We start from the raw sequence: 25,955 nt of genomic DNA on the forward strand, positions 1-25,955 counted from the left end.
GTGCTATTTTTTGCTATATTTATAGCAAAATGATGAATCGAGGGCCTAAGTTAGCAGGATAAACTCATCTGGCTAACTTAGCCAAGATATTCAGTAGCATGGCCGCGCCACAAAATATACCCGGATAACTTTAAAATTAGCTGGATAAGTATAGCCAGCTAACCTTAGACATGCTCAATAGCAGGTCTAACTTCTCCAGCTAACTTAGCTGCATAAGAGTGAATATCGCCGCTTTATCTAGCTATGTTAGCCAGAGAAGAAGCTCCTCCCTGTTACACCCCTGTTCTACCAACCACTTAACTGGCTAACTACTTAGTCCCTACTTATCTGGCTAAATGATGCTGAATATTGTCCTCTGGAATATTACCCCCAAAATGACAACACAGTCAAATAAATAAAACACAATACAAAACAACTTTATGAATTTGCAGAAGTCAAGAAAAATCTCTCTTAATTATGAAAGACAATTTAGTTTCATACATCATAGTCTAGCACATTGGTCTTTTTTTTCTTAGAGAATATAGTTAGGAAAATGTAAAGAATACATTAGGTTTGCAGTAAAAAAATCAAATTGATTACAGCTGCATCTCTGAATACTCTGGCATTCCTATATCTGTCATTTTGTTATTATGAATCCTAGTTCATAGAAGGCCTCCAATGAATCTTTTCTTTATACATGGTCTTTCACTATCAATTAAATGGGATAGCTCTAGGGACCTTCATTTTCAGTTTTTATTTTATGTTTCCTGGAAATTTCAATGTTATAACAAAAAAACAAAACAGCGGAAAAATGATTTTTCCATTAATTTTTCTCGTGTGCTATAACAAAGTCATTTTTCAATTTTTTTTTTTTATTATAACATTGAAATTCCCAAGAAACATAAAATAAAACTTGCAAACAAAGTCCCTAGATACCTTTCATCCCAACAATTGTAAGTAAGCCACTCTCAGGAGACAGCTGAAGAATACACAATGGACCTGATGTACTTAAGCTTTTCCCCATAGGCATAGAAAGGTAGAAAACCTCAAATGGATCAAGCTCCATGGGTTCTCTGTAATTAGCACTAATTCCATAAAACACAGATACATTTTGTTTTCTCCTTTTATATTGTAGGGATGTACATTTGTTGGGCCACTCATTTTGTGGGTATGCGTGTACCTCGCATGTGTGAAAAGAATGGATGGCACATGCGTATTTTATTAACAAGTTATGAGTGTACTATCTTTGAGGTATGCATGTACCCACGAAATGAATAAAACGAATGGTCCAATGAATGCACGTCCCTATTATATTGCATCTTCATTGTCCTGATTTAGCTCTTTCTTTCTGGAAATTACAAGAGAAGGGGCAACTCACATGCATACCTGTGAACTCTCTGAATCTGACCCGGAGATTTTGGAATTCTAAAGAAATTTCTGAATCTCCAGACAAATACCGAACATCTCCGGATACTTCTAGCTGAAGCAGCCGAAGTTCTACGAGTCCAAGAAGAGGAAGTCACTTGGGCTTGCTCAGGTGGGAGGAATTTGGGGGCACATCGGCCACAGGAGCATTGGTTATGCAGCTACAAGAAGGAGCAGGGTTAGTGTTGCCCTGCATGACCGGAAGAATAGGTCATCCTGTTGGCTGTGCGGACCTGAAGGAGGAGGCAATGGCCATTGGTGGGTTCAGGGTGGGCAGAGAGAGAATGAGTAGCATGTGTGTGAGTGAGAGAGAGAGAGAGGGAGAGAAGTGAGGGTATAATTAAGTATGGGTGTGGAGGGAGAGAAGTAAGTGTGAGTGGGCATGTGTGTGAGAAATTGTGTAGGTGAGCATGTGTGAGTGTGAATGAGCATGTGAGAGACTATGGAAGAGTAAGAGGAGTGTGAGTAAGCATGTGTGTGCAAATGAGCATGTATGTGTGTGAGCGAGAGAGAGACAATGTGAGAGTGAACATGTGGATGTGTGTGTATGAGAGAGGACAAAGTTTGTGGCACATACTGCCTGACCCCACTCCCCCTGCTCATCCATATCAGTCTCAGGGTGACTGGAAATCAAAAATTCCCAGGTATGCTCAAAATTCAAATTGGCTAATTATATACAGGCCCATGCAGTAATCTGTGTATTAAGGAATTGTGTGCTGGATTTCAGTGCACAGTTACTTCCAATGCAGTAAGCTAATGCTGTGCTAATGCATTGGGAGTTTAAAAAAAAAAAAAGGCACAGGCCGAATGCACATTTTAACTCAGGCAGGATGGAGAGTACGAACCATGGCCAGATAGCTGGATAAGTCTGTATTTATCCTGCTAAGTGGTAGCAGCAATCTGCAGCCAGACAGCCGGATAAGGCAGCAGACGCTGCTACTTAGCAGGATAAGTAAGGACGAATCCGGCTGTCTTTTTTTTTTTTTCATATTATTTTCAGCAGTGGACTTGAGGTGATAGCAGCACTGGAAACTTAACTCCATCTCTGACCCAGGAGTTCAGTTTCCTACTCAGGATGGTAACTTTCAAACCGGTGTGCAGGCGCACATTTATGCATGTGTATCGGTCCGTGCGCAAGGATGCGGCTATTTTATAACTTGCATGCGTATACGCGTGCATGTTCTAAAATAGCCTCACCACGTGCACATGTGCACCAAATTTAGTAGGCATGCAAATCCCGCTTCTACCAGGTAAGCTGGGGGATTTTAAAAGGGACGCATGCCCACACTATTCCAAGTTTACCAGTTCATCCACCAGTTTGTCCAGTTAACAGCTAGGTCCTCCAAACCCCCCCCCCCCCCCGGATTTGATAGCCTACACTCTCCCCAGTTACCCCCAGACCCTTTAAACCCCTCAGAAATGGTTCGATACTTTTGCTTGCTAACTTACATGTCTCCATAGCAGAGGTAAAGTTATGCGGCAGGGGACCACAGCACGCGCCGGGGCGCATAAGTGTTTACGCACACATTTCTTAGCCAGACCCCAAAATGCCCATGTCTGCGAAGGCCACACCCATGCCCTGCCCCTTTTTGGAAACAAGTGAGATGTGCATGCTGCAGCATTTACATGCATGTATGGGCGCTTTTTAAAATACGGTCAGCACGCGCAAGCCTGACTTCTTCACGCATCCCTTAATTTCGGCGCACGCTGGGCTTTTAAAATTCACTTTTAAGAAAATAGGCCGGTGCACCTCTCTGCAACTGGGAATACTACTTAATGCCCTCATCTGCATATAATGTCCATCAAGGGCGCTAAATAGCACTCGCATTTTTGAGTGCGCATTTTGTAAGCGTAAAACTCCTTGATGCATTGACAGTAGGGTTTACGTTCACAAAATGTGCCTTATAATGCAGGTTAAACTGTGCGCTCAGCTGAATGCATTGGCCTGACAGTGAATGGAAAGTAGTCCCTGGCCGAACAATAGGTTTAAGACTCAAGTGGAATGCGAGCTAGATCTTCTTCCTACTACAGCTATTCTGTAGTACAGCAGAGCAGTGATATCATGTACCATCTCCCTGGGCAAAACGGGTATCATGCTGATAGCATTGATTGTTGGCTGCTACTGGCACCAAATGGCCACTCCCCGATTAAACTTTAATCTGTAGCCTAAGACTGAGATGAGGTGCTTTTTACTTGCCTCTGTCCTGAATCAGTATCCAGGAAAGTGCCACAACTGTTAGACCACTGTTCCCTCTAAGCCTTGCGTATGGGCGCACGCACACGGCAAAACGTAGTGCCCACAAGACATCCCGATATTTGCATTATACTGGCTCACTGCACACAAAATGTGAACTCGGCTCATGGACATTTTTGTGCCTGTAGCCTTTCAAAGGTTAGAAGGCACATTGCTGCCGACCCATGCTAACAGGATTCAAAATATTATTTTCTCTTACATATCACTTTGATGGATTTTACTTAAACATATATTTTATTTATTTATTTATTTACGGGTTTTTTTTTTAATATACCGAAGCACGTTTGTAACATCACCTGAATTTACAAAGAAAGATTTAATTCTTTTTGTGCAAGTACTGTCATCTAGAGCAGTGGATTGATGTAAAGGCACAAGGCAGACGAAATGCAGGTCTCCCCCACCTCTCTCCCCATTTTCTTCACTTCTTCTGCATTCTGCCACAGAACACCTTTAATTATTCCTAGTGTAATGATCAGACGCCATCGGTCCAATCCCCAAACGTACACCTAACAGTTTGGAGAACGCTGCCGGCTATCTTTCTCCTGCGTCGTGAAAGGAAGCCCAGAATTGGCGCAAGACGCCGGCTGCCTCTGTTTTCCGAGCACCCATCAGCGGGGGGGGTCCTTTCCTACAAGTGCTGTAGGTCACTGGCATCCAGTCAGATACCCGCTAAATGTACTTCCCGTACTTTAGAGCTACACTCCTCAGCGTGCAAGGCTTACAGTGAAAAGGTTTCAGCTTATGAAATGCCTGCTCCACTATTAATAAAATAAAACATTTCAGAAAGAAATCTCCCCCCCCCCGAGATCCTGTTTTAGCATTTGCTGTTTGGATGGTTAGCTGATGATACAAGCAGAATACTTACGGTGCAAAAGGACAGTCTTTACCCCCGTACAATGCAACGTGCAGCTCTATAAGAACAGATTCATACAAGGGTTAGAAAGATAAGCCTTTGTTTATACCTTTTTTGCAAGCTCGCCTTCTACCTCGGCACTGGAGGGGGTCGGTGGCCAGAGCAGGCTGGGAGCAATGCAGACAGCTAGGTTCAGCGCTGTCATCTGGTTGGTGTCCGACTGCCGATCTATGCTGTGCAAAACTCCAAAGAGGTAGCGCAAGAGCGTGACGTTCGCCCTGGGAAGCAGATCTAGCAATCTGGGAACACAAAGCAAGGAAGGGGCAGGGTTTGTAACCTTCCAAAGCAAGGGGGAAAATATCTTTCTGAGAGGGTGCACAGGGCAAAGAAAAAAAACCAAAACAGAGATCTTGTGAACACACTTGCGTGACTGTCTTTAAAGACGTATTACCCTTTGTGCTAAAGGCAAGAGTTCACACTTTAAAAAAAAAAAAAAAAAAGTAGCTGTGAACACCAGAAAGAAGTGAAATGGAAATCAGAGCAATGCCACAGCTGTTCCTGATCTTAGAAATATACAGTGGATCTGTCTCTTGCATTTTCCCAACATGGTTATTTTGTCAGATTCCGTTCTTGCTCGTAAGCTAAAGATCTAGCTAAGGGGGTCATTTTCTATTGCTTATCGTGCGCGATAAGCGGCTATCGCATGCAAAAAGTCCCTTTTCGCGTGCGATAGCTTGCCGGGAGCAGAGTCGGGGCGGCGAGGAGGCGGACGCTGCGATGTCTTCGCTGGCGGCGATAAGGTAAGCACCATTATCGTCGCCAACAGCGCGCCCAACAGCACTACCTTTCACGGTGGCGCTATTGGATGCGAAAGCCGGCAGCGAAAACACCGCGGCGGTGCGAAGGCTACCGGCTTTCGCGGGCCTGCCCGCCCCCCCCCCCCGTTTTCGCTGGATTCACCATTCTGCGTTAGAATGGTGAATCCAGGCCTAAGTGCACTGGAACTTGGATAATCTGTGCAAAGCTAAAGTGAGTGACAATTTTAAACACTGAATGGAAAAGAGAGACAGGATGAGCGAGAAAAAATGGTGGATAGCCTGCCCGGAGGAGGACAAGAAGGGAGACTGCTCGAAAGGACTGGGAGAGATTACAACTGACCCCATTGATTTCAGGCTAAAACTCCCAAGAAACCAACCAGTGCCAGCAGGTTGGCGATAGCGGGGTGCAACAAGGCCACAGGACTAAGGGGCTGGATATTTGGGCACTGGCTTGGCTAAGTTTTGGGAACTGTTTAGATGATTACAAATGTTAGAGGTAAGACTTGGGGGTAGAGGGAACAGTCTGGGTGTTAGATTAAGTATGAGATCTTAATGCTCATCTCGCCAGGATGTTACACAACCAATGAGGAAGACCACAAAAACCGGCTTGAATAAGAAGAAATACTCTACAGCTGGTCAAGCCTCTATGGACGGCAGCCGGGACAGATCCTGGTAATGTGGGAGAACTGGCAGACCCGATGGGTCAATTGGGTTTTTTTCCCCCCTGCCGTCATCCGCTATGTTACACGAGTTACCGGTATACAGAAACAAACCAAAAAAAAAAAGAGTTAAGAAGAAAACTAAATGCAATTAATGACAACCTTCCCCCCCCCCCCCCCCCACCAGGAGAATAGAAATTGCAAGATAATGAAGGAAGAGATAAAAACAAGGGACAGGAAGAAAAGAAAGAAGGTGGTAAAGTGTCAAAAATAAACTGCAGCCTGAGTCTGAAAATATTATTTTAATTTTCTTATGGACCTCTGTGTCATTTTTGGCATCCCAGTGCATTATGGGCAGGGACCTGTGTTTTCAGTTTTTATTTTCTTTAGCCTGGGAATTTATCAGTGTTTATTATAACCAACAAAAACGGGAGAAATTCAGTAGAAAAAGAAACGAGTCCTTGCCGCCCCTCCCCCCCAATTATTTTCTTGTGGTTTTGTTGGTTATCATAAAACACTGATAAATCCTTGGGGAAGAAAGGTTCCAATTTTTGGGATTATCCGTGTGCTTGCTAGGCTCCCTCCACGTGTCACAGCCCCTTCCTTCCAGTGCTAAGGAAACCGTGGGAGGCAGCACTCGAACTGGGAAAGATCAGAACATTTGTGAGTTTAAATAAATTCTCAGTCCCTCTCTGCCCTTTCAAACGAGAAGGGGGTTTTGAGAAGACAGAGACGTTTCAATTAACTTTTTTTCCCGAGCTACTAACACAGCCGGTGCACACATGGCTTGGCGGATCCCTTTCACAGCGAAGGAATTAGTACGTAAAACGGTTTCATTTTTGGTGCACTTAAGTCGTAAAACGGGAGAATTTTTCAAAGCCACTTGCCCATAAAACCCAACTTTTCTGCACCTAAGTGGCACTTTCAATGTTGCCTCAGTGGGTCCGCACATAAAAGTGTGCAGGGACATTTATGCGCATTCGCGGTAGGCGTTCCGGGGGGGTGTGTGTGTGTGTGTGTGTGATGAATTATGCAAAGACTTTTGTATTTTCAAAACTCTGAGCGTTAAGTTTGCCCAGCGAAGTTATGCACTGCTAGGAGGAGGTGCAACTTCATGCACGTGACCCGTGCGCGTCGTAAGAGACTTTCCCCACTATTTTCACAGTGACTTTATGTGCATAAAACGGCATTGAGAATTAGTGATAAACTCTGAGTAATGGGTACATGCCGGCTTTACTGCTATGCGTAGTGTTCTAAACTTTCTGTCCCCATGGTGTAAAAATGTGTTCGGCACTGATTTTAAGGTAATTGGAATCCTCATAGTCTGCGAGAACTTGTATTGAATCCAGATTTGATTTTAAATGCAGTGCACGAGCCTTCAAGACTGCACACAATTACACCTGAAGAGGGGTGTCCTATCCAAAGGATGCTGTGTTCTGTGTGTGGTTTTTTTTTTTTCACATGCTCCTGCCTCCTGGTAATGCTCGAGAATAGTCCATGGGCTGGATTTTCAAAGGATTTACGCGTGTAGGGAGGGCATACGCGCACCGGGGCCTATTTTAGAAAGGCCCGGCGACGCGTGTAAAGCCCTGGGATGCCCCTTACTAAAGGGCCGGGGCGTGGGCAAGGCAGTCTGGGGGCAGGGTCAGAGGCCTCCGACACAGCGGCCATTTTCCGCCGTGACGGAGGATCGCGCGCCGGCAGCCTTCCCAGAGGCAGGCACAAAAGATAAGACAAAGATCAGGGGGGGTTAGAGAAGGGCTAGGAGGGGGAAGGGGTGGGAAGGGCAGGCTAGGGGGGAGGGAATGGCAGCGTGGCTCGGCACCCACAAGGTGCATAACTGTGCTCGCCAACCCCCGATTTTATAACATGCGCCTGTGCGCGCATGTTATAAAATTGGACGTACATGTGTGCGCACCGGGTAGTGCGTGCACATGTTCGCCCATGCGCACCTTTTAAAATCTACCCCTGTGTGTATGGTGGGGCTAGGAAAAGGTTTGCACACTAGGGTTGCCAACTGGTTTCAGATTTTCAGGACAGGTTGATCCAGTCCTGGTTTTACACCCTTGCACACAGGTACTCGCATTCTTGCTTTTCTTAGGGAATGCAATAAGGAAATCAGAATAAGTCCCAGCATGCAATAGAGTCAAACCAGGACTGGATCTATCTGTCCTGAAAATCTGGAGTCAGTTGTTACCCTACTGCACACATGCAATTGCTCTGCAATTTCAAAAGGATGCGCATAGTCTCCATCGAAACACTATAGAGGTAATTTTCAAAGGAGTTACATGTGTTAATGTAACTACTATTGTAGCAATTTTAAAAAGCCATTTTTACATGTGAAAAGTGCACTTACACATGAATATCCTATGGACAATTCAATGGCATATGTTGTAGCAATTTTCAAAAGCACACTTACAAAGGTTAAGTGCATTTACATGTGTAAAACCCAGTTTTAGACGTGAAAATGCCTTTTTAATTTAATTAAATTAATTCTTTACTAGTAAAGATAAATGTTGAGACCCCCGGCATACACATGACCAGTGTGTGGGCAATTTTAGTGCGGTAATTTTCGAAGGGAAACTATCTTCCCTTTGAAACTGGTATAGGATCTGTGAGTAAATGACTTGAAGTGTATGCGGGCTATTACAGCATTATCCCCTCAGAGGGTAATTTTCAAAGCTGTCTCCACAGGTAACGCTGGGCTTCTTAAGAGTTGCCCTCTCTGCGTGCCCTGAGTGCCCTCCCTGCGTGCCCAGACTGCCACAGCATTGGGAAGAGGCCTCCCTGGGGGCGGGGCTTGCACTAACAGTAATGATGGTCCATCCAGTCTGCCCAGCAAGTTTCTTATGGTAGTAACTGCCGCTCCGTGCAGGTTACCCCAAGCCTTATGTTAAGGGTAGTAATATTTACAATCAAAACCAAGCAACCGTCAAATCCATAACAAAATTACTGCTAGCAACATTTTTACGGGGTGAACGGCCTTCTTGTTAATTCAGACAATGTTGCTTGAACGTGCTTTGAGTTTTGACTTGCCCGTAGAAGCAGTCCTGTGCTTTTTCCCTAATGTCTGCGTTTCAGTACCCCGCAATAGAAAAGTCGGGGCCTGCTGTCTGAATCCGATTCTCCTTTTCCCCGGCAGCCAAAGTGCACAGTCTTTGGATTTTCAAAAGCACGCGTGCATATTTTTCCTTGGGAAAATGACCCACACAAGTTAGCAGGCATAACTGGGTGCAGGTTATTTTCAGAGAGAAAGCGTGCGCTGTAATTTCTCTTTTGAAAATTAGTATAAATTCCATTGGGTAAAAGATAGTGGCAGAGCTTTCGTCAGTGCGGTCAGTTACAAAATGTCCCCTTTAATCTGGTTTTCTTAACCTAAAACAATTTTGTGTTTTGTTTTCTGCTAAACCTAAACCCTCAATTTTTATTTTTTTTTTTGTGGCTAAACAAAACCCACCAAATTCTGGCCCTTCTCTAGCACATACGAGTTCCCTTTCTGGAGGATGATGTTTACCTATGATTAGTACAACTACTACCAGTTATTTCTGTAGCACAATGAGACATATGCAGTGCTGTACAGAGATAGATAAGAGGCAATTCCCACTCCACGGCATTACAATCGAGACCCACGGACAAGGCAAATAAGAGATTGCAGGGCAGTTATAACTGAACTCATATCCAAGTGCATTCTAATACTTGTGGTGATGCTTTTCTCAGTTTAGATCAGCACTCTGGGAACTCAAGAGCAACATGACAGAGGTGCTACTGGCCCGGAGCTTCCCTCCGGAAACTGGGTCACTTGGCAGCTCTGTCAGCTCCAAAGCCTGTAAGTATCAGAGTGAGCTTCCAGTGCTAGAATTTATTTTGGAAAAATGTGCGACGTTCTGGTTACCCGCATGAATATTGCTGTCTTATGACAGACAAGTCATGCTGGCTCAGTTTACTGACAAATCAAGCAAAACGTATTTTAAGCATGCATTTATTACACAGTAAAAATACAATTGGGGCTTCAGCTGGTTTTCTCATTAATCGTGCCGCCCTCTTGTAAAGGGATCAACCTAGATGCGGCATTCCAGGGCAGTTGCTTTTCTTGCCTTTGAAAATTCACTCCTTAGGGCTGAACTGCCAAAAAGGTTTTACTTGCGTAAATGCCCTTTGCGCATGGGCTTTTGAAAATTGCTACAATATATGCTACTTTTATGCACGCAACGCCGCTGAAAATTACCTTGTTGTTTAAAATCCATTCCACTGGGGGAAAGAAAAACCACACTTGCCTAAGTGTGAAAGATCTAAGCTGCACCCTAATGCACATTTCACTAAAAGCTTGCTCTGGAGCTCTTTTTTTTTTTTTATTCAATTACTAATGTAGACTATACAAAGGTAGTACCATGTCTGCCCAACTGAAATAAAGATAGTTATGAGATATTCAAGCACGCAGTTAGGAAGGGATAAGGCTAATGCATTTTCAGAGGTTACCATTTTCTGGAATACCAAAGGCACCTTCATTAGGCAATGCCAACTCTTTAACCAATTTAAAGCCTGATTTAAGTTTCAGACAAAAGTAGAATAAAAGTACAAAAACCCTACAAGTTAGTTTGGTTGCACAATTTTGATCCAGCACATTTAGGGGCAGATTTTATAAAACTACGTGCGCGCACCAGGCGCAAACAAAAGTATGCCGGATTTCAATAGATATGTGCGTAGCCGCGAGTATCTGTTAAAATCCGGGGTCGGCGCGCACAGGCTGCCCAAAATCGGCAGCCTGTGCGCGCCGAGCCGTGCAGCCTGCCTCCATTCCGTCCACCCCCCGCACCTTCCCCTCCCTAAACCCCCCCCCCCGGCCCTATCTAAATCCCTCCCCCTACCTTTAATCCAAAAGTTACGCCTGCCCGAGGCAGGCGCAAGCCGGGTCAGCTGCCGGCATGCCATGTTCCGGTCCGGGGTCTGGTCTGGAGGCCGCAGCCACGCCCCCGGTGACGTGCTGGCCGCGACATGCGTCCTGGGGCTTTGCGCGCGCCGGCAGCCTATGCAAGATAGGCTCGGCGCATGCAGGGAGGGTTTGGGGTAGGTTTTCGGGGGTTACGCGTGTAACCCTTTGAAAATCTACCCCTTATTGAAAAAGGATTTCTAGGAACTTCTGAATGCAAAAAAAAAATCCACAAAAAATAGTGCAAACACAAACAGACTTTACGGACTCTCCCGCAGACTTTACTGAATCGGCCTTTGATCACTGAGGAAATAGGCTCTCCATGATCATGAGATCAGATCTGAAACCAAAATCATAGTTTATATAGTAACTGTGATTCCCAGCCTATTGTACAGAGTTGAGACATGAACAATGGAAAGGAGACTCCTCAAAATGCTATAAAAGTACTATCAGCAATGACTGAGGAAGATCCTCTGAATCTAGCCAGAAGTTAGATGCAACAATATCTGTATTCTCTTGCCTAAAACACCACAAGCATCAAGATGATTATCTAATATCACTGAACCAGCCATGTCATCCTGATGTCCAACTCCAGATGCATATTTTATTCTCCCAGTTCAAATCAAGGTATTTGTTCATGAGAAGAGCACAGCCAGTGCTCCAAGGACACTTTCAAGGAAAACAAAGAAGTTCAACAACAATGACAACCTGCGATAGACTATTTATTATTTATTTATTAAAGGCTTTTATATACCGACTTTCTTGATACAAATCAAATCAACTCGGTTTACATCGAACTAAGCAGTAACTAAGCAGAGACTATTGCCTAGGATTGCCTTGAATAGCGGAAGAGTCTGCTACACGGATGTCAGCCCTTCAAAAAACCTACAACAGCAACAGTGGGAAATAAAGCAGGATGGCCAAAACAGAATTCTGCACACCAAATCAACAAACCGGAGTTACCCTCAATCAAAAAATCAGTCAACCACCCCACCTAGAAACGTAGGCCCAAGTTCAGAGACTGCTGACTCCAGACTGGTCTCATCAACCATGTTAGACGCACAGATGCGATAATCATGGAACACAGCCATCCTCGACTATGAGAGACTGCTGCTGATTAAAGCACATACAGTCCCCAAAATTTCCACCTACCCCCCCCTTTTTTTAATCTCCGTGGCTTTCTCTTGTGCCTTTGTGTCTATGTCTCCCTTCTTATTGTCCCAATATATTTATTTTGCACATAATTACACCTTTTGGAATATAAGATTTAAATCTTTCATTATGAGCACATCGCTTCTTCTTAAAAGAAAAAGTCCGTGCTACAGCTGTTCATGCTACATCCATAGCACTCTTGTATGGGGTTCCGATAAGGAGGAGCACCGTAGCAGCCCCATTTATTTACATTTATAACAGGAAGAGTGGTTAAGCAGAATTAGCTTTCAAAAAGAAACACTAAAATCTCCTCAAGAATGAAATACAAATTGAATGGGCACTATTAATCTGATTGATTTTTGTTTGCTTTAACTGGGTACTTTGCAGATTGCAATATCTTTTATTAGACCAATATAATTATTCAAAGATGTTGGACAAGAATTTTAAAGATCGCATGTTAACATGGTGCTCTGTTTTCTTTTGCACTACTCCGTGATTCATTTCAGTACCAATACCAATGTTTGGAATGCCTGCATGACAGCGCCAATACTAAGGCTACTTTTCTATCTACTTAGAAATCATATAGTAGTAACGTCAGGTTAAAATATATCTAATTGGGATTTGTGTTATATTTAACCTGGATCCAACTGCGAGCCTAGTTAAAAGCAAACCACTAACTGTAAACTTTAAATTCTGGATAACAGCACCTCACCCTGGATTTGTGCCATTCTGCGCAACCTAAATCCTCCTTGCGCTATAAGATCAGCACATCGCAGGCTTCCTGACACCCCTTTTCTATGCCTGGCCCATCTGACAGCAACCCGTGAGAGGTCATTGTCAGGAGTGGGCCCCATCCTCTGGAAAACCCCCACCAGAGAACCTGCACCCAGTCCTTTTGCAAATAACCGAACACCTTCCTATTTAGGCGCATTTCAGAGAGATGAACACTACCTTGTCTCGCTCCTCCGCCTGCCTGCTTTCCACTCATTTTAAGAAAATATGCTATGGCTGGCATACTGTCTGTCTGCATTCAATTTCTATTTTTAGTTGTGTTGTCCTTATGTTCATTAGTTGATGCATTATTATTCATGTTCTGGTTGAACCCGGCCTTGAATGATGGATAAGGCGAGATATAAATCTTTTAAATAAGCAAAATAAATAACAACAACAATGAGATTAAAAAACAGGGATCAAGTATTAAAAGCCCTCAGCACCATCCTTCAGATTTAATATAATCCAACACTTCACCAAACCACTATTCACTTATTATGATTTTTTTCCATCAATTCCTTTTCTATAATTGTTGACCCATGGAGATGGGTACAGAACACTCATCTGTCCTATGTAAACTGCCTTCTCTGTTTTCCTAAATCATTCAGCAACATTACAGTCGGTGAGCTTTCAAAATTCCACGTTCAGCCGCAGAACTTGACTGTGGTGTTGCAAACACCTGGACCGTATCGTGATTGATTCAGGCCGCGAAGAATTGTGGTTGCTGTAGTCCTGCACTTGGATATGCAGAACTCAAAGGTCAACAAACCAGCTGTAGGTAATAATACAGTTAATCCAAGAAAACAGTGAGCCTTCAGCTTGTTTGCTGACCCTTACTTAAGGCTGCAAACAAAATTTCCAAAAATTATTCCACACAAAATTCTTAGTAAGATAATCAATAACGAGACGGCAATGCTGACAAACACTGGCCGTGTACCTCTGCGTGCCTTTTATCTTCTCTTCAAGATTTTCGTGATCCATTACAGACAGCCACTTGTCAAACAGGTCCCATGAAAAGATACTGCCTGGGATGTTGCGGAGAAAATCCTTTTGCAAAGAGAAAAAAAAAATGTAATTAGGAAGAGAAAAGTAGGCTATAGCCAAAACTGCAGCTGTCTATGGATGCAACCCACCCACTGGGCCTTATTGAAAAGGACCTGTCCCCATTCTGTGCCTATGGAGCACCTCTCTCTTGAAGAAGGCCCGATGTTGCAAAATTGCCAAAATTCTGTCGGATCTACAGAAGGGAAGTGGTTTCACCGCTATGAGATGGACTGACTTAATTATTTTTACAGTCTTATCAAGGGAAACAGGGACTACGACAATTCCATACAACCTCACTTCATTTTCCCACTATCCCCAATGTTCCCTCTCATCCCCCTACATGAATAACTAAACTTGGGGGTCATTCTTTAAAATGCGATATGGCCCTATCACATGCATTAGGGCGTTATCGCACGTGATAATTCCCTACCGCATGCGATAACTACCATATTACAGCGGTAAGATTTAAATTAGGGAAAGGGGCGGAGTCGGGCTGGGGAAAAAATAATTATCGCTGCGGGCGATAAATGGTTTAGACATTATCGCCGGCAGTAGCGCCGAAAATAACACCACCTTTTGTGGCGGCGAAAACTCACTGCCGCGATATGGCCGGATGCACACTTTCGCCTTCCCGCCTTTTTTTTTTTTTTTAAAACGAGTCATCATTCCGCTCTAATCTTCGCGGAACGAGGAATCTCCTAGCATATCTGCACATGTTTTGATTAGTTATTTATTTACAGTATGCGCGCACATAAAACGATGGCTACGTTCTCATGCTGGGTTTCTGTATGCTCCTCGAGCCCCACGTGAAAACAAGCCTTTTTCCTAACTCTGGTCTTCCCATTTTAAACTAAAATTAAATAGCGCCCTTCCTCCCCATAAAAATGGAAGTGGAATAAATCTTACCAACTGTAAGTTATAATAAACTAAAAATCATCAGATTTCAGATTAAAAGGTCTCAAAGGGTACAGGGCAGTTTCATGGAAAGCAAAGCTTCTGTTGCCGCGAGCAGTCTAATTCATGCATCAGTACCAGTACAGTGCTGGACAGCAAAAAGTTCAAAAAAGATGAAAATTAGCAGTCACACAGGGTTTATAGCTAATTCAAAAAACGGTGCATGAGCAGCGAGGCAGGGAATATCAGGCTCTAACAATACAGTAGGTTGTGTTCAGCCAGCGCACACCAGGGTAGAAAAAAGCATTCAAGTTCTTTATTCCGACGCTGTATTCACTAGGGATTTCCAATCTCATTGTGAGACTGAAATGTCACAATATGCTACTTGAATGCCTTTCACCACCCTGACGTGTGCTGGTGTTTATTTTGGACTACCCAGCAGGTATTTCCTGATGAATAACACTGTGTGTAGCGGAGGAAACAGCACATCAGGTTTTTCCTTAGTAAAAGGGTGTATGCATAAAACTCGAAAACCAGAATTTATTTGTGGCTGGTGGAATCTGAAAATGTGAAACCATTTCCTACGAGGACTTTATCATTTCAGTGCCTAAGATAGGCCCAGTCACCTCAGATGAGGCCGTGACCTCTGCTTAAGGGTTATGCATATGCAAAACTTGACTTGGCCAAAGGCACTGACTGATCTGAGGCTCATGTACAGAGAAAGCTCATGTTTATCAAGCCTTCAACATTCAGAGCCTACTAATGAATTCATAAAACAACCCTTCAGAATAAAGTAAGGCAACATAACAAAAAACGCCTTTAAAAAGCTTAACAGTACACAAGCTGGGGTTACATTTAGAGTGGCAGAAAGGGAAGCAAAGCTAATAGTTACACTAACGCTGTACATAACAGAAGCTGGTGAATGAGGCCAATGTACAAAAGAGCACTATGCTTCACAAAAGTGTTAACACACATTACCAGTTTCACATGCGCTGCTGCGTTAAATGCACATTAGTTTGTTTTTGTGAAGCGTGGTCCAAAATAGTTAATGAGCTGTACAAATAAGCAAAACAGCTCATTATCTATGAACACATAGTTAAATAACATACATTAAAGGGTGCATACTTTAAGTGACCCATTAACACAAGAAACGTGACTCCACCTCCGGAAGGCGTAGCTATTCTTGAATTAATGCCAGTGCTAGCACTCTAACTTTCACACCAGAAATGTAACTTGCAGTTGATTTGCATCCCATTAACATGGGCCATTGACGCAAGGTGATTAATGTTAATGCACCTCAGCAAATGTAAATGAAAATCATATTGATACATTGATAGTGAATAGGTGCATTTATAAAATCTCCATAAAAACATGATGGCAGCAAAAGACCATATGGCCTATCCAGTCTGCCCATCTGTCCAATTAATTTAGGAACACTTCCTTAGAGATCCCCTGTATTTATCCCATGCTTTCTTGAATTCAGATACTGTTTTCGCCTCTACCACTTCCATTGAGAAATTACTACTTACATGATAATTTCCTTTTCTTTAGGACAGTCAGATAAATCCAGAACAAGTGGGTTATACACCTCTACCAGCAGATGGAGACGGAGCAAACTGATGTCACAGTATATATACCCCTGCAATGACGTTAGCCTGCTAATATTTTCTTCAAAAGCAACTGTGGACAGACTAGCAAAAAACCTGATTAAAAAAGGATAACCATTGCAATACTCAGCCAACAGGCAACACTGAGCTCAGACAAGAATGTAATAACACTAGTCTAGGAACTGGAGTAACACCAGTAATCCCTGTAACACGTAGGCACATAGGAGGATCATTATACAATCATTCAGCAACCAAGGGAGGGAAGCTGGATTCATCTGACTGTCCTAAAGAAAAGGAAATTATCAGGTAAGTAGTAATTTCTCATTTTTCAGCATCCAGTCAGATGAATCCAGAACAAGAGTAATGTGCCCAAGCTAATCCCAAACAGGGAGGGAGGCTGCCCGCTATCCATTGAAACCACACGTGTAAAGGCTGTGTCCTCTTGGGCCTGAACATCTAGATGATAATACCTGGAAATGGTGCGTAAGGAGGACCACGTCGCAGCTCGGCAAAAGTCAATGGGAGACAACAATCTAACTTCTGCTTATGACACGGCCTGAGCTCTAGTGGAATGAGCCCTAACCTGACTAGGTAACAGCTTCCCAGCATCCATAAGAACATAAGAACATAAGAAATCGCCATGCTGGGTCAGACAAAGAGTCCATCAAGCCCAGCATCCTGTTTCCAACAGAGGCCAAACCAGGCCACAAGAACTTGGCAATTACCCAAACACTAAGAAGATCCCATGCTACTGATGCAATTAATAGCAGTGGCTATTCCCTAAGTAAATTTGATTAATAGCAGTTAATGGACTTCTCCAAGAACTTATCCAAACATTTTTTGAACCCAGCTGCACTAACTGCACTAACCACATCCTCTGGAAACAAATTCCAGAGCTTTATTGTGCGTTGAGTGAAAAAGAATTTTCTCCGATTAGTCTTAAATGTGCTACTTGCTAACTTCATGGAATGCCCCGTAGTCCTTCTATTATTCGAAAGTGTAAATAACCGATTCACATCTATCCGTTCAAGACCTCTCGTGATCTTAAAGACCTCTATCATATCCCCCCCTCAGCCGTCTCTTCTCCAAGCTGAACAGCCCTAACCTCTTCAGCCTTTCCTCACAGGGGAGCTGTTCCATCCCCTTTATCATTTTGGTTGCCCTTCTCTGTACCTTCTTCCAGGTGCGGTCTCACCATGGAGCGATATAGAGGCATTATGACATTTTCCTTTTTATTAACCATTCACTTCCTAATAATTCCTAACATTCTGTTCGCTTTTTTGACTGCTGCAGCACACTGAGCCGACGATTTTAAAGTATTATCCACTATGATGCCTAGATCTTTTTCCTGGGTGGTAGCTCCTAATATGGAACCTAACATCGTGTAACTATAGCAAGGGTTATTTTTCCCTATATGCAACACCTTGCACATGTCCACATTAAATTACATCTGCCATTTATATGCCCAATCTTCCAGTCTTGCAAGGTCCTCCTGTAATGTATCACAATCCGCTTGTGATTTAACTACTCTGAATAATTTTGTATCATCCGCAAATTTGATAACCTCACTCATCGTATTCCTTTCCAGATCATTTATTTATATATATATATATATATATATATATATTGAAAAGCACCGGTCCAAGTACAGATCCCTGAGGCACTCCACTGTTTACCCTTTTCCACTGAGAAAATTGACCATTTAATCCTACTCTCTGTTTCCTGTCTTTTAACCAGTTTGTAATCCACGAAAGGACATCGCCTCCTATCCCATGATTTTTTAGTTTTCTTAGAAGCCTCTCATGAGGGACTTTGTCAAATGCCTTCTGAAAATCTAAATACACTACATCTACCGGTTCACCTTTATCCACATATTTATTAACCCCTTCAAAAAAATGCAGCCGTGACTATCTCCTAAATCCAGTGAGCTATTGTAGCCTGCGAGGCTTGCTCTCCCTGTGTAGTACCACCGTGAAGGACAAACAGGCGAGTTGACTTCTGCAAAGGATCAGTAACCTCCAGATACCTGACAATATGTCTCTTGACATTCAAGGATCGCAACAGACAATACTCCTCTACATCTCTCTGCCCAGAAACGGCAGGGAGATGGACTGATTCAAGTGAAACTCAGTGACCACCTTCAGTAAAAAAGGAACAGTACGCCGTTGTACCACCACTGGAATCACCTGGAGAAATGGCTCCTGGCAAGACAAGGCCTGCAGTTCAGAAACCCTTAGCGCAGAACAAATTGCCACAAGGAACACCGTTTTCAAGGTCAGCAACTACAAGGACAGAATACTTAGTAGTCTAAGCGTAAGACCTGCCAAAATATCCAAAACCAAATTAAGGCTCCATAGGGGCACTGGAAACCACAAAGGAGGACAAAGATGATTCACTCCCTTCATAAAATAGGCCACATCAGGATGAGCCGACAAGGATCCACCATTTACCTGACTCTTGAAACAGGTGAGAGTTGCTACTTGTACCTTTAAGGAATTGAGAACCAAGCATTTATTCAAGCCATCCTGCAAAAATTCCAAAACGAGCGGAATCTTGACAGAGGAAGGAAGAGTACCTCAATCCTCTTACCTCAATCCTCATGTAGGCTAAAGAAGTGGAGAACTTTCTAGATCTTAGCAAGGTGGAAATCACTGCCGCAGAGTATCCACATTTCAGCAAGCGAACCCTTTCAAGGGTCGGATCTTCCTGAAGAACAGGTCCCTGCTGCAACAGGTTCCTGTGTGTTGGAAGTCGAAGAGTCAAATCCACCAGAAGCCTCTGCAGATCTGCATACCACAGTCTCCTGGGCCAATCTGGAGTGAGCAAGAGCACCATCCCTCTGTGGTGTTCAATCCTTCAAATCAGTCTGCCCAACATGGGCCATGGAGGAAGGGCATATAGCAACTTGTCTTCCAGCCATTCCTGCACCAGGGCATCGATCCCCAATGACGTCCTCCTTATGGCTGAAGAAATGCAAAACGTATGCATTGTGCAAAGTTGCCAACAGGTCTAGGAATGGGAGACCCCAGGAATCCTGAATCAGCTGAAATGCCTCATCTGACAATGCCCACTCTCCTGGGTCCAAATTCTCCCTGCTGAGAAAGACTGCTCTTCCTTTGTCTTTGCCTGCAATGTGCGAGGCTGAGATTATCTGGAGATGTACCTCTGCCCATTCTATAAGTTGATCTATTTCCTGTGACACTTGTTGGCTCTTGGTACCTCCCTGCTGATTGATGAAAGCCACAGTCATTGCATTGTCCAACATTATTCAGACTGATCGACCCTGCAGTCTTTCGCCGAACTGTAAACATGCCAACTGGACCACACCGGCTTTCAGCCGATTGATGTTCCAGAGAGACACTCTTCTGCACTCCAGCGCTCTTGCATGGTCAGCTCCTGACAGTGAGTTCCCCAACCAAGGATACTCGCATCCTTTGTCAGTACTAGCCAGTCCGATGGGGTTAGGGAAACTCCCTTCCATAGATGATGCGCCTGCAGCCACCACAGCAACTGGGAGGAGACCTCCATCAGCAGGTGGAGCCAAATCAAATAGTCCTGAGACTGCAGGTTCCTCCGAGACAGCAGGGAACGCTGAAGAGGACGCATATGCGCCCTTGCCCACAGTACCACTTCCAGGGTCACTGCCATGAGCCAAGTAGCTGCAGGTTAAGACCATACGGTTGGGCACAGAGTGTTTAACAACAGATGGAGTGGAGCTAGCAACTTCTGAATTTGAGCTTCTGACAGGAACACCTTGCCCTGCTTTGTGTTGAACCGAACCTTGAGGTATTCCTCAAGGTTCACCACTCAACCAAGCTCTTGCAAAAGGCAAATCACCTTGTCAGTCACCAGGCAGCTCTCTTCCAGTGACTTGGCTCGAATCAGTCAGTTGGCCAATTGCGGGTATACTAGGATTCCATCCTTTCTCAACTCTGCTGCAACTACTACCATTACCTTGGAAAGAATTCTGGGAGCAGTGGCCAGACCAAAGGGCAGTGCTCGAAACTGAAAGTGGTGCCCTGGAACTGCAAACCCCAAAAAGCATTAATGTTCTAGTTGGATGGGAATGTGACGATATGCTTCAGACAGATCCAGGAGGTCAGAAATTCCCCCAACTGAACAGCTATTATAGCCTAGCGTAAGGTTTCCATGCAAAAATGTTTCACCCGCAGATGATGGTTGATACCTTTGAGGTCCAGGTTGGGACAAAAGGAGCCCTCCTTCTTTGGCACGATGAAATAAATAGAATATCGCCCTGTATTTTCTTGAGACGTGGGAACTGGGACCACACCCCTCAGACTGAGGAGCCTTGCTAATGTATTCTCCACTGCCTACTACTTCTGTGGGGAGTAGCATGGAGACTCCATAAACACATCCCGAAGAACACTGCGAAGCTCCATCGCATATCCTTCTTGTATCAATTCCAGGATTCACTGGTCCGAAATGATTTCGACCTACCTCTGATAAAAGATAGAGAGACATCCCCCTATTTTCTGCTCCTGGGGGTGGGTTGGCAAACCTTCATTGGGAGGCTTGGGAGGTGCCACTACCCAAGCCTGCGCCCCTTCTGGGTTGTCTGGGATGAAAGGACTGAGACCTACCGAAAGACTGAGTCTTCTAAAAGGTCGCTCCTCTATAGGGTTGAAAACACCTGGATCCTCAAGCACGACCTCTCATGTTAAAGTAGCACTGCATCTGCTTCTTATCCTCCGGCAAATGAGGAACCAGAGATTTGCCCCACTTACTGGCCAGTTCCTCCAAAGCAAGCCGTTAAAGTGCAATTTGCTGAGGTTAGCCTTGGAGGTTGCATCAGCCAACTAACTTCTCAACCATAACTGATGCCTGGCTGCTACTATAGAAGCCATCCCTCTTGCTGAAGTGCGGACCAAATCACAGGCCACATCTGCCAAGAAGCAGCAGCTGGTTCCATAACTGCCCTGGAGCTTATCCCGGAGTCGTCAATCTCCTGAGAGAGAAGCAAACAAGACGGGCCACAAAGGAACAACAAGAAGCAATCTGCTAGGTCATTCCCACTGTTTCAAATGTTTGCTTAAGGACAGACTCAATCTTTTTATTATGAGCATCCTTCAAAGCAGCTCCTTCTTCTACGGGAATAGTGGTCCACTTGGAGACTGCACACACAAGTGCAATTACCTTCAGAAAACGTAAGCACTCTCTTACTGCTGAATCCCGAGGGTACAGGCCTTCCAAAACCCAACCCCCTTTGAAAATAGCTTCTAGGTCGCCCCACTCAAGATCAATCAATTCTTGAATTACCTCCATCACGGGGGGGGAAAAAAAGAGGCTTTACGCAAGGAAACCAAAATGTGATTTCTCTTTGGCTCAGAGCCAGAATCTGCCCCAGAAATCCTGAGCATTTCCAAGGTCTGGGAGATCAGAGCTGGCAGTTCATCTCTATGAAAGAACAATAGCATAGTTCTATATGGTTCTAATTTTGGAGGAATTTCACCATCCTCAAGAGAGTCAGGACAGCACCATCATCCATGCCATCCGGATCTCTATCAGGACGTCCTGCTGCCACTCTAGGAGTACTCCGGCGCTTAACAGAAGGTGCAGGCAAGGTTCCTATCTGCGCCTCTGCTCTGGGAGCATTGGGCAGGGTTGAAGACTGCGCCTGAAGAAAAGATTGCAACCCCCTGGAAAAATTCTACCCTTGAAAAAGTAGAAGTATCCAAACCAGAAGACAACTGAGGGGGACTCACTGAGCTACATCCCCTGCTGAGGAACCAGTTAGGGGAGGTCCAAATTCAGGCACCCCACCTGAGTCGTCTTTACCCAGACCTACATCTGGCTGGGAAGAGCCAGGTTTAGTGAAATCAGAGGAAGATAATTCTCCCTGAGCCTCCAAACAGCGCTGGCACAAGTTAGCAGGCACTCCTGGCTGAGATGCCCTAATATGACAGGCGCTTAGGCTTCTTAGGTAAGGTGCCATTATGGCCGACAGTGTACTGAGCGGCAATAGGAGGGGTGTGTCTAGCTGGTTTTTTTTGTTTTTTTTTTAATATATACTTCCAACTTAGATGTCCAACACTTAGGCGACCCACACTTAGGTGCCTAACTAGGTATCCAAGACGTAGGCGTTCCAAAGATAAGCGCCCCAGAAAACTTAAGCGCACAATACAACTTGTGCACATAGGTAAGCGTGCAGCCACTATGGCGCTGCATAACTTAGACACACAGACTATAAGGCCCGACTATGCATTCAAAAACTGGGCGCACAACCTGGATGCACACGCCTACCATGCGTCGTGCAGCGAAAAAGCCTCGGAGCGGGGCCTAACCTAAGAAGGCTGCTCGTGTTCCTTGATCTTCCACGTAGCAGGATGAATGTTGGAATGGCGTGGCACGCACAGAGACCAGGGGAAGGAGGAAGCCCTATGCAACAAAATCTTCCTTCTAATCTACTGGAGCTCAGCCTTAGCTGGCTGAGTACAAAGACGGCCTCTGGCTACGGGGAGAGAGGACATGAGCCGCCACCGCTGCACTCGGATTCCTGCACCTGCTGTCTTCCAGCTAAGTCCATGCCAGCTAAAAACCAGTTACCGGACCAAGGCACTCATCTGAGGGACCACAGAAATCACTTCAGGAATTCTTATCTGGGGAAGGGACCATTTGGTATCACCACAGGAGAGCATAGCAAATTTATTTCCTTAATTCTCCTTTCTCAAAATGAAGCAATCCCCATTAGGGAGATGCACATCCACCATCTGCTGGAGACAGAGAATAATGGCAGGCTGATATCACTGCAGGTGTATATATACTGTGATGTCAGTTTGTTCCGCCTCCATCTGCTGGTAGACGTACATAACCCACTTGTTCTGGATTCATCTGACTGGATGCTAAGAAAAGGGAGGTTGTTCTACACATCCACCTCCCTCTTTGTAAAGAAATATTTCCTAAGATTACTCCTGATTCTAGCTCCTTTCAACCTCATCCCTCACGAAAATGTTAACAAGGACCTATCCCTGAGGCATACTGCTAGTAACAACCCCCTTCCACAGAGAAAAATCCATTTACCACTACCCTTTGTCACCTCCCACTCAGCCAGTTTCTAACCCAGTCAATCACACTAGGATCCATACAACAAGGGTGCAGAAACCTGCAGTCCTTAAATCTATGTGGGTCACTCAAGAACAGCCTTTCAGAGAAAACCACTGATGACCAACATACAAAATGATTCAGAAAGAAGGGAGGTTGAAGAATGTAGAGTATGCTTTGTTTACCTTGAATACTGATGCCGTCACATATATTGATTCGCATGCCAGGTGCACCTCCATTCCGGAATTCAGCCTCTCCTTCAGCTCTCGACAGGATTTTGCATTAGCAGAACGTCTGAAGATTCCCTTGGTGAAAGGTCCCTCACGATAAAGGAAGGAAAGCATGTCCTGTACGGAAAATAAAATTTCGACAAAGAAATGAGACTCTTCGTTAAATGTTCAATTCAGATTTTACACAAACAAGTATGCTGTGTTATTTTATAAAAAGACAAGTTTGTTTTATTATCCCCCACCTAGCTCAGCCATTACAGTGATAAATCTTGGCCAGGGGCCAGAGACCGTAGTACTCTCTGGAACCGCATACACGTGCAGCCTGAGTCCAGTCACTAGATGTCACCATTGAGCAACAGCTGAGACTTCCTTTATCACCTCCAGAGGCTGTGAATATATCTCCAGCCCAGGGAACAGAAGACATGACCTGGGAATTGACTTCAGTTCCTCTGCCTGACAACAAGCTCACTACCATTAGCCACCAGGCCTCTTGTTGACATCTGGCATGACAGAAGCAGTGTAGCTGATCATAGCGCATCAAGAGAAAAGGAGACTCTTAGAAAAAATGGTGGGTTTCACATCAGACATGCTACTTGGCCATTTTGGACCTTAAACCTGTTTAAGTAACAAGACGTTTTAGACAAGTAGTACCTCTGGTTATCTTGACAGTGCAAAGTTCTAGTAGCCATATTGGTCTGAGAGAGGACTAGTTCCTTGTAGGTTGTCATACCCTTTATTGAACTCACATGATCAAGTGAGTTCAATCACTACACCATCTCTGGATTATTCTCATATTGGTCCATTAAAGGTATCAAAGTCTACAAAGAATCCAGTTATGTCAGTTGTAAATCATTTATAGTACTTCATGTTTGTAAGCTAAAATTTCCTGTCTTGTTAAGAGCGATTTTCAGAAAGCCCATGTAACTGCAAAGTCTGTGCTTATTATGTACCTCAGGAGCTCATTGCTCGTTTTCTAGTGTAATTTGAACACTGCCTACATGTACAAAGGACCCGTGAACAAAATTCTGCTAGTTCATCTGAAAAGCAAACCCAGGTACGTTGCTTCCCTCAAGCAGCTCCCCTCGGGAACGCCTCCCCTCGATCTGATTAAAAGTATGGCCTCCATGGAAATCTGCATCTCAGACAGGCCAATTCCAGGTAACCAGTGTTCAGAATAGTAACAAAGCTGTTCTGAGCACTGCATATACCAGTTTACTATAAAACAGGCCTGCTGGGTCCCCTAACACATAGTCTGTATAATGTATCATCTCTATAGGAAAACCCCTTTGTTAGCCCTACTATAGTTAAAACATGCAGGCATAAAATATTTTATTTTCCTGTATAGAGTACACTCAAAATGCTAAAAGATGTTGATTTTCTAAATTCTGTTGCAAGAATATTGCTCCACTTCAAGTTATTTATTATTATGGTATTATTTAGAGCAATCATAACCATACATTTTCTGACAACTGGTAACGGAACCCACACAGGAGAAGGTGATTCTGGACCTGGTGCTTACGAATGAGGACAGAATCTCTAATGTTGAGGTGGTCAATCAACTGGGATCCAATGATCACTAGGTGGTGTGGCTCAATATGAGAGTGCAGGAGATGAAGGTTCATTCAAAGGTGAGGGTCCTATACTTCAGGAAAACTAACTTTGATAAAATGGGGGAGCACCTCATGGTGTCATTAGCTGGAAGGGAAAATCTAGGAGAAGTGGAAGAGAAGTGGGCAAAACTAAAGGGAGATATTACAAGGGCAACTAACCTTTTTGCTAGGAAAGTAAATAAAGGTAAGATGAAAAAGAAGCAGCTATGGGTTTTCTACAGAAGTAGGTGAAAAAGTAAGGGAGAAAAGGGTAGCATTCATAAACTACAAGAGATCGCAGAACGAGAAAGACAGGTGACAATATCTGGAAAAGCTAAGAGAAGTTGGGAAAGTAGTCAGGAATGCAAAAATTCAAATGGAAGCAAAAAATAGCAAATATGGTAAAATGGGGCGGGGGGACAAGACTCTTTTTGATTTAGAAATGTTAGTGATAGAAGCAAGTGCAAAAGTGGCATTGTGAAACTCAGAGGTTAAAGGGAGGAATATGCAAATGCTGATGAGGAAAAAGTACAATTGCTTAAATATTTCTGCTTGATGTTCATTGTGGAAGGTCCAGGAGTATAACCACATAAAATGAACCAAAATAAGATTGGAAGTAAGGTAAACCTCAATTTTCAGAAAAATGTGTTTGTGGGGAGCTAACTAAACTTAAAGGAGGTAATTTTAAAAGGAG

At 44.1% G+C, this 25,955-nt stretch overlaps 1 protein-coding gene across 1 annotated transcript in view; it reads right to left on the minus strand.

Annotated features, from left to right (window-relative positions):
* Positions 1 to 25,955, minus strand: part of ARHGAP20 (Rho GTPase activating protein 20) — a 210,479-nt gene that overhangs the window by 8,741 nt on the left and 175,783 nt on the right. The window contains exons 11-13 of the mRNA XM_029602490.1: positions 23,628 to 23,789; positions 13,776 to 13,885; positions 4,621 to 4,810 (exon numbers count right to left, since the gene is read on the minus strand). Of these exons, the coding sequence (XP_029458350.1) occupies positions 4,621 to 4,810; positions 13,776 to 13,885; positions 23,628 to 23,789 (462 nt within the window). The remainder of the gene's footprint in view (positions 1 to 4,620; positions 4,811 to 13,775; positions 13,886 to 23,627; positions 23,790 to 25,955) is intronic.

The sequence above is a fragment of the Rhinatrema bivittatum genome, chromosome 5 (genome assembly GCF_901001135.1).
Source record: "Rhinatrema bivittatum chromosome 5, aRhiBiv1.1, whole genome shotgun sequence".
Taxonomy (NCBI): Eukaryota; Metazoa; Chordata; class Amphibia; order Gymnophiona; family Rhinatrematidae; genus Rhinatrema; species Rhinatrema bivittatum.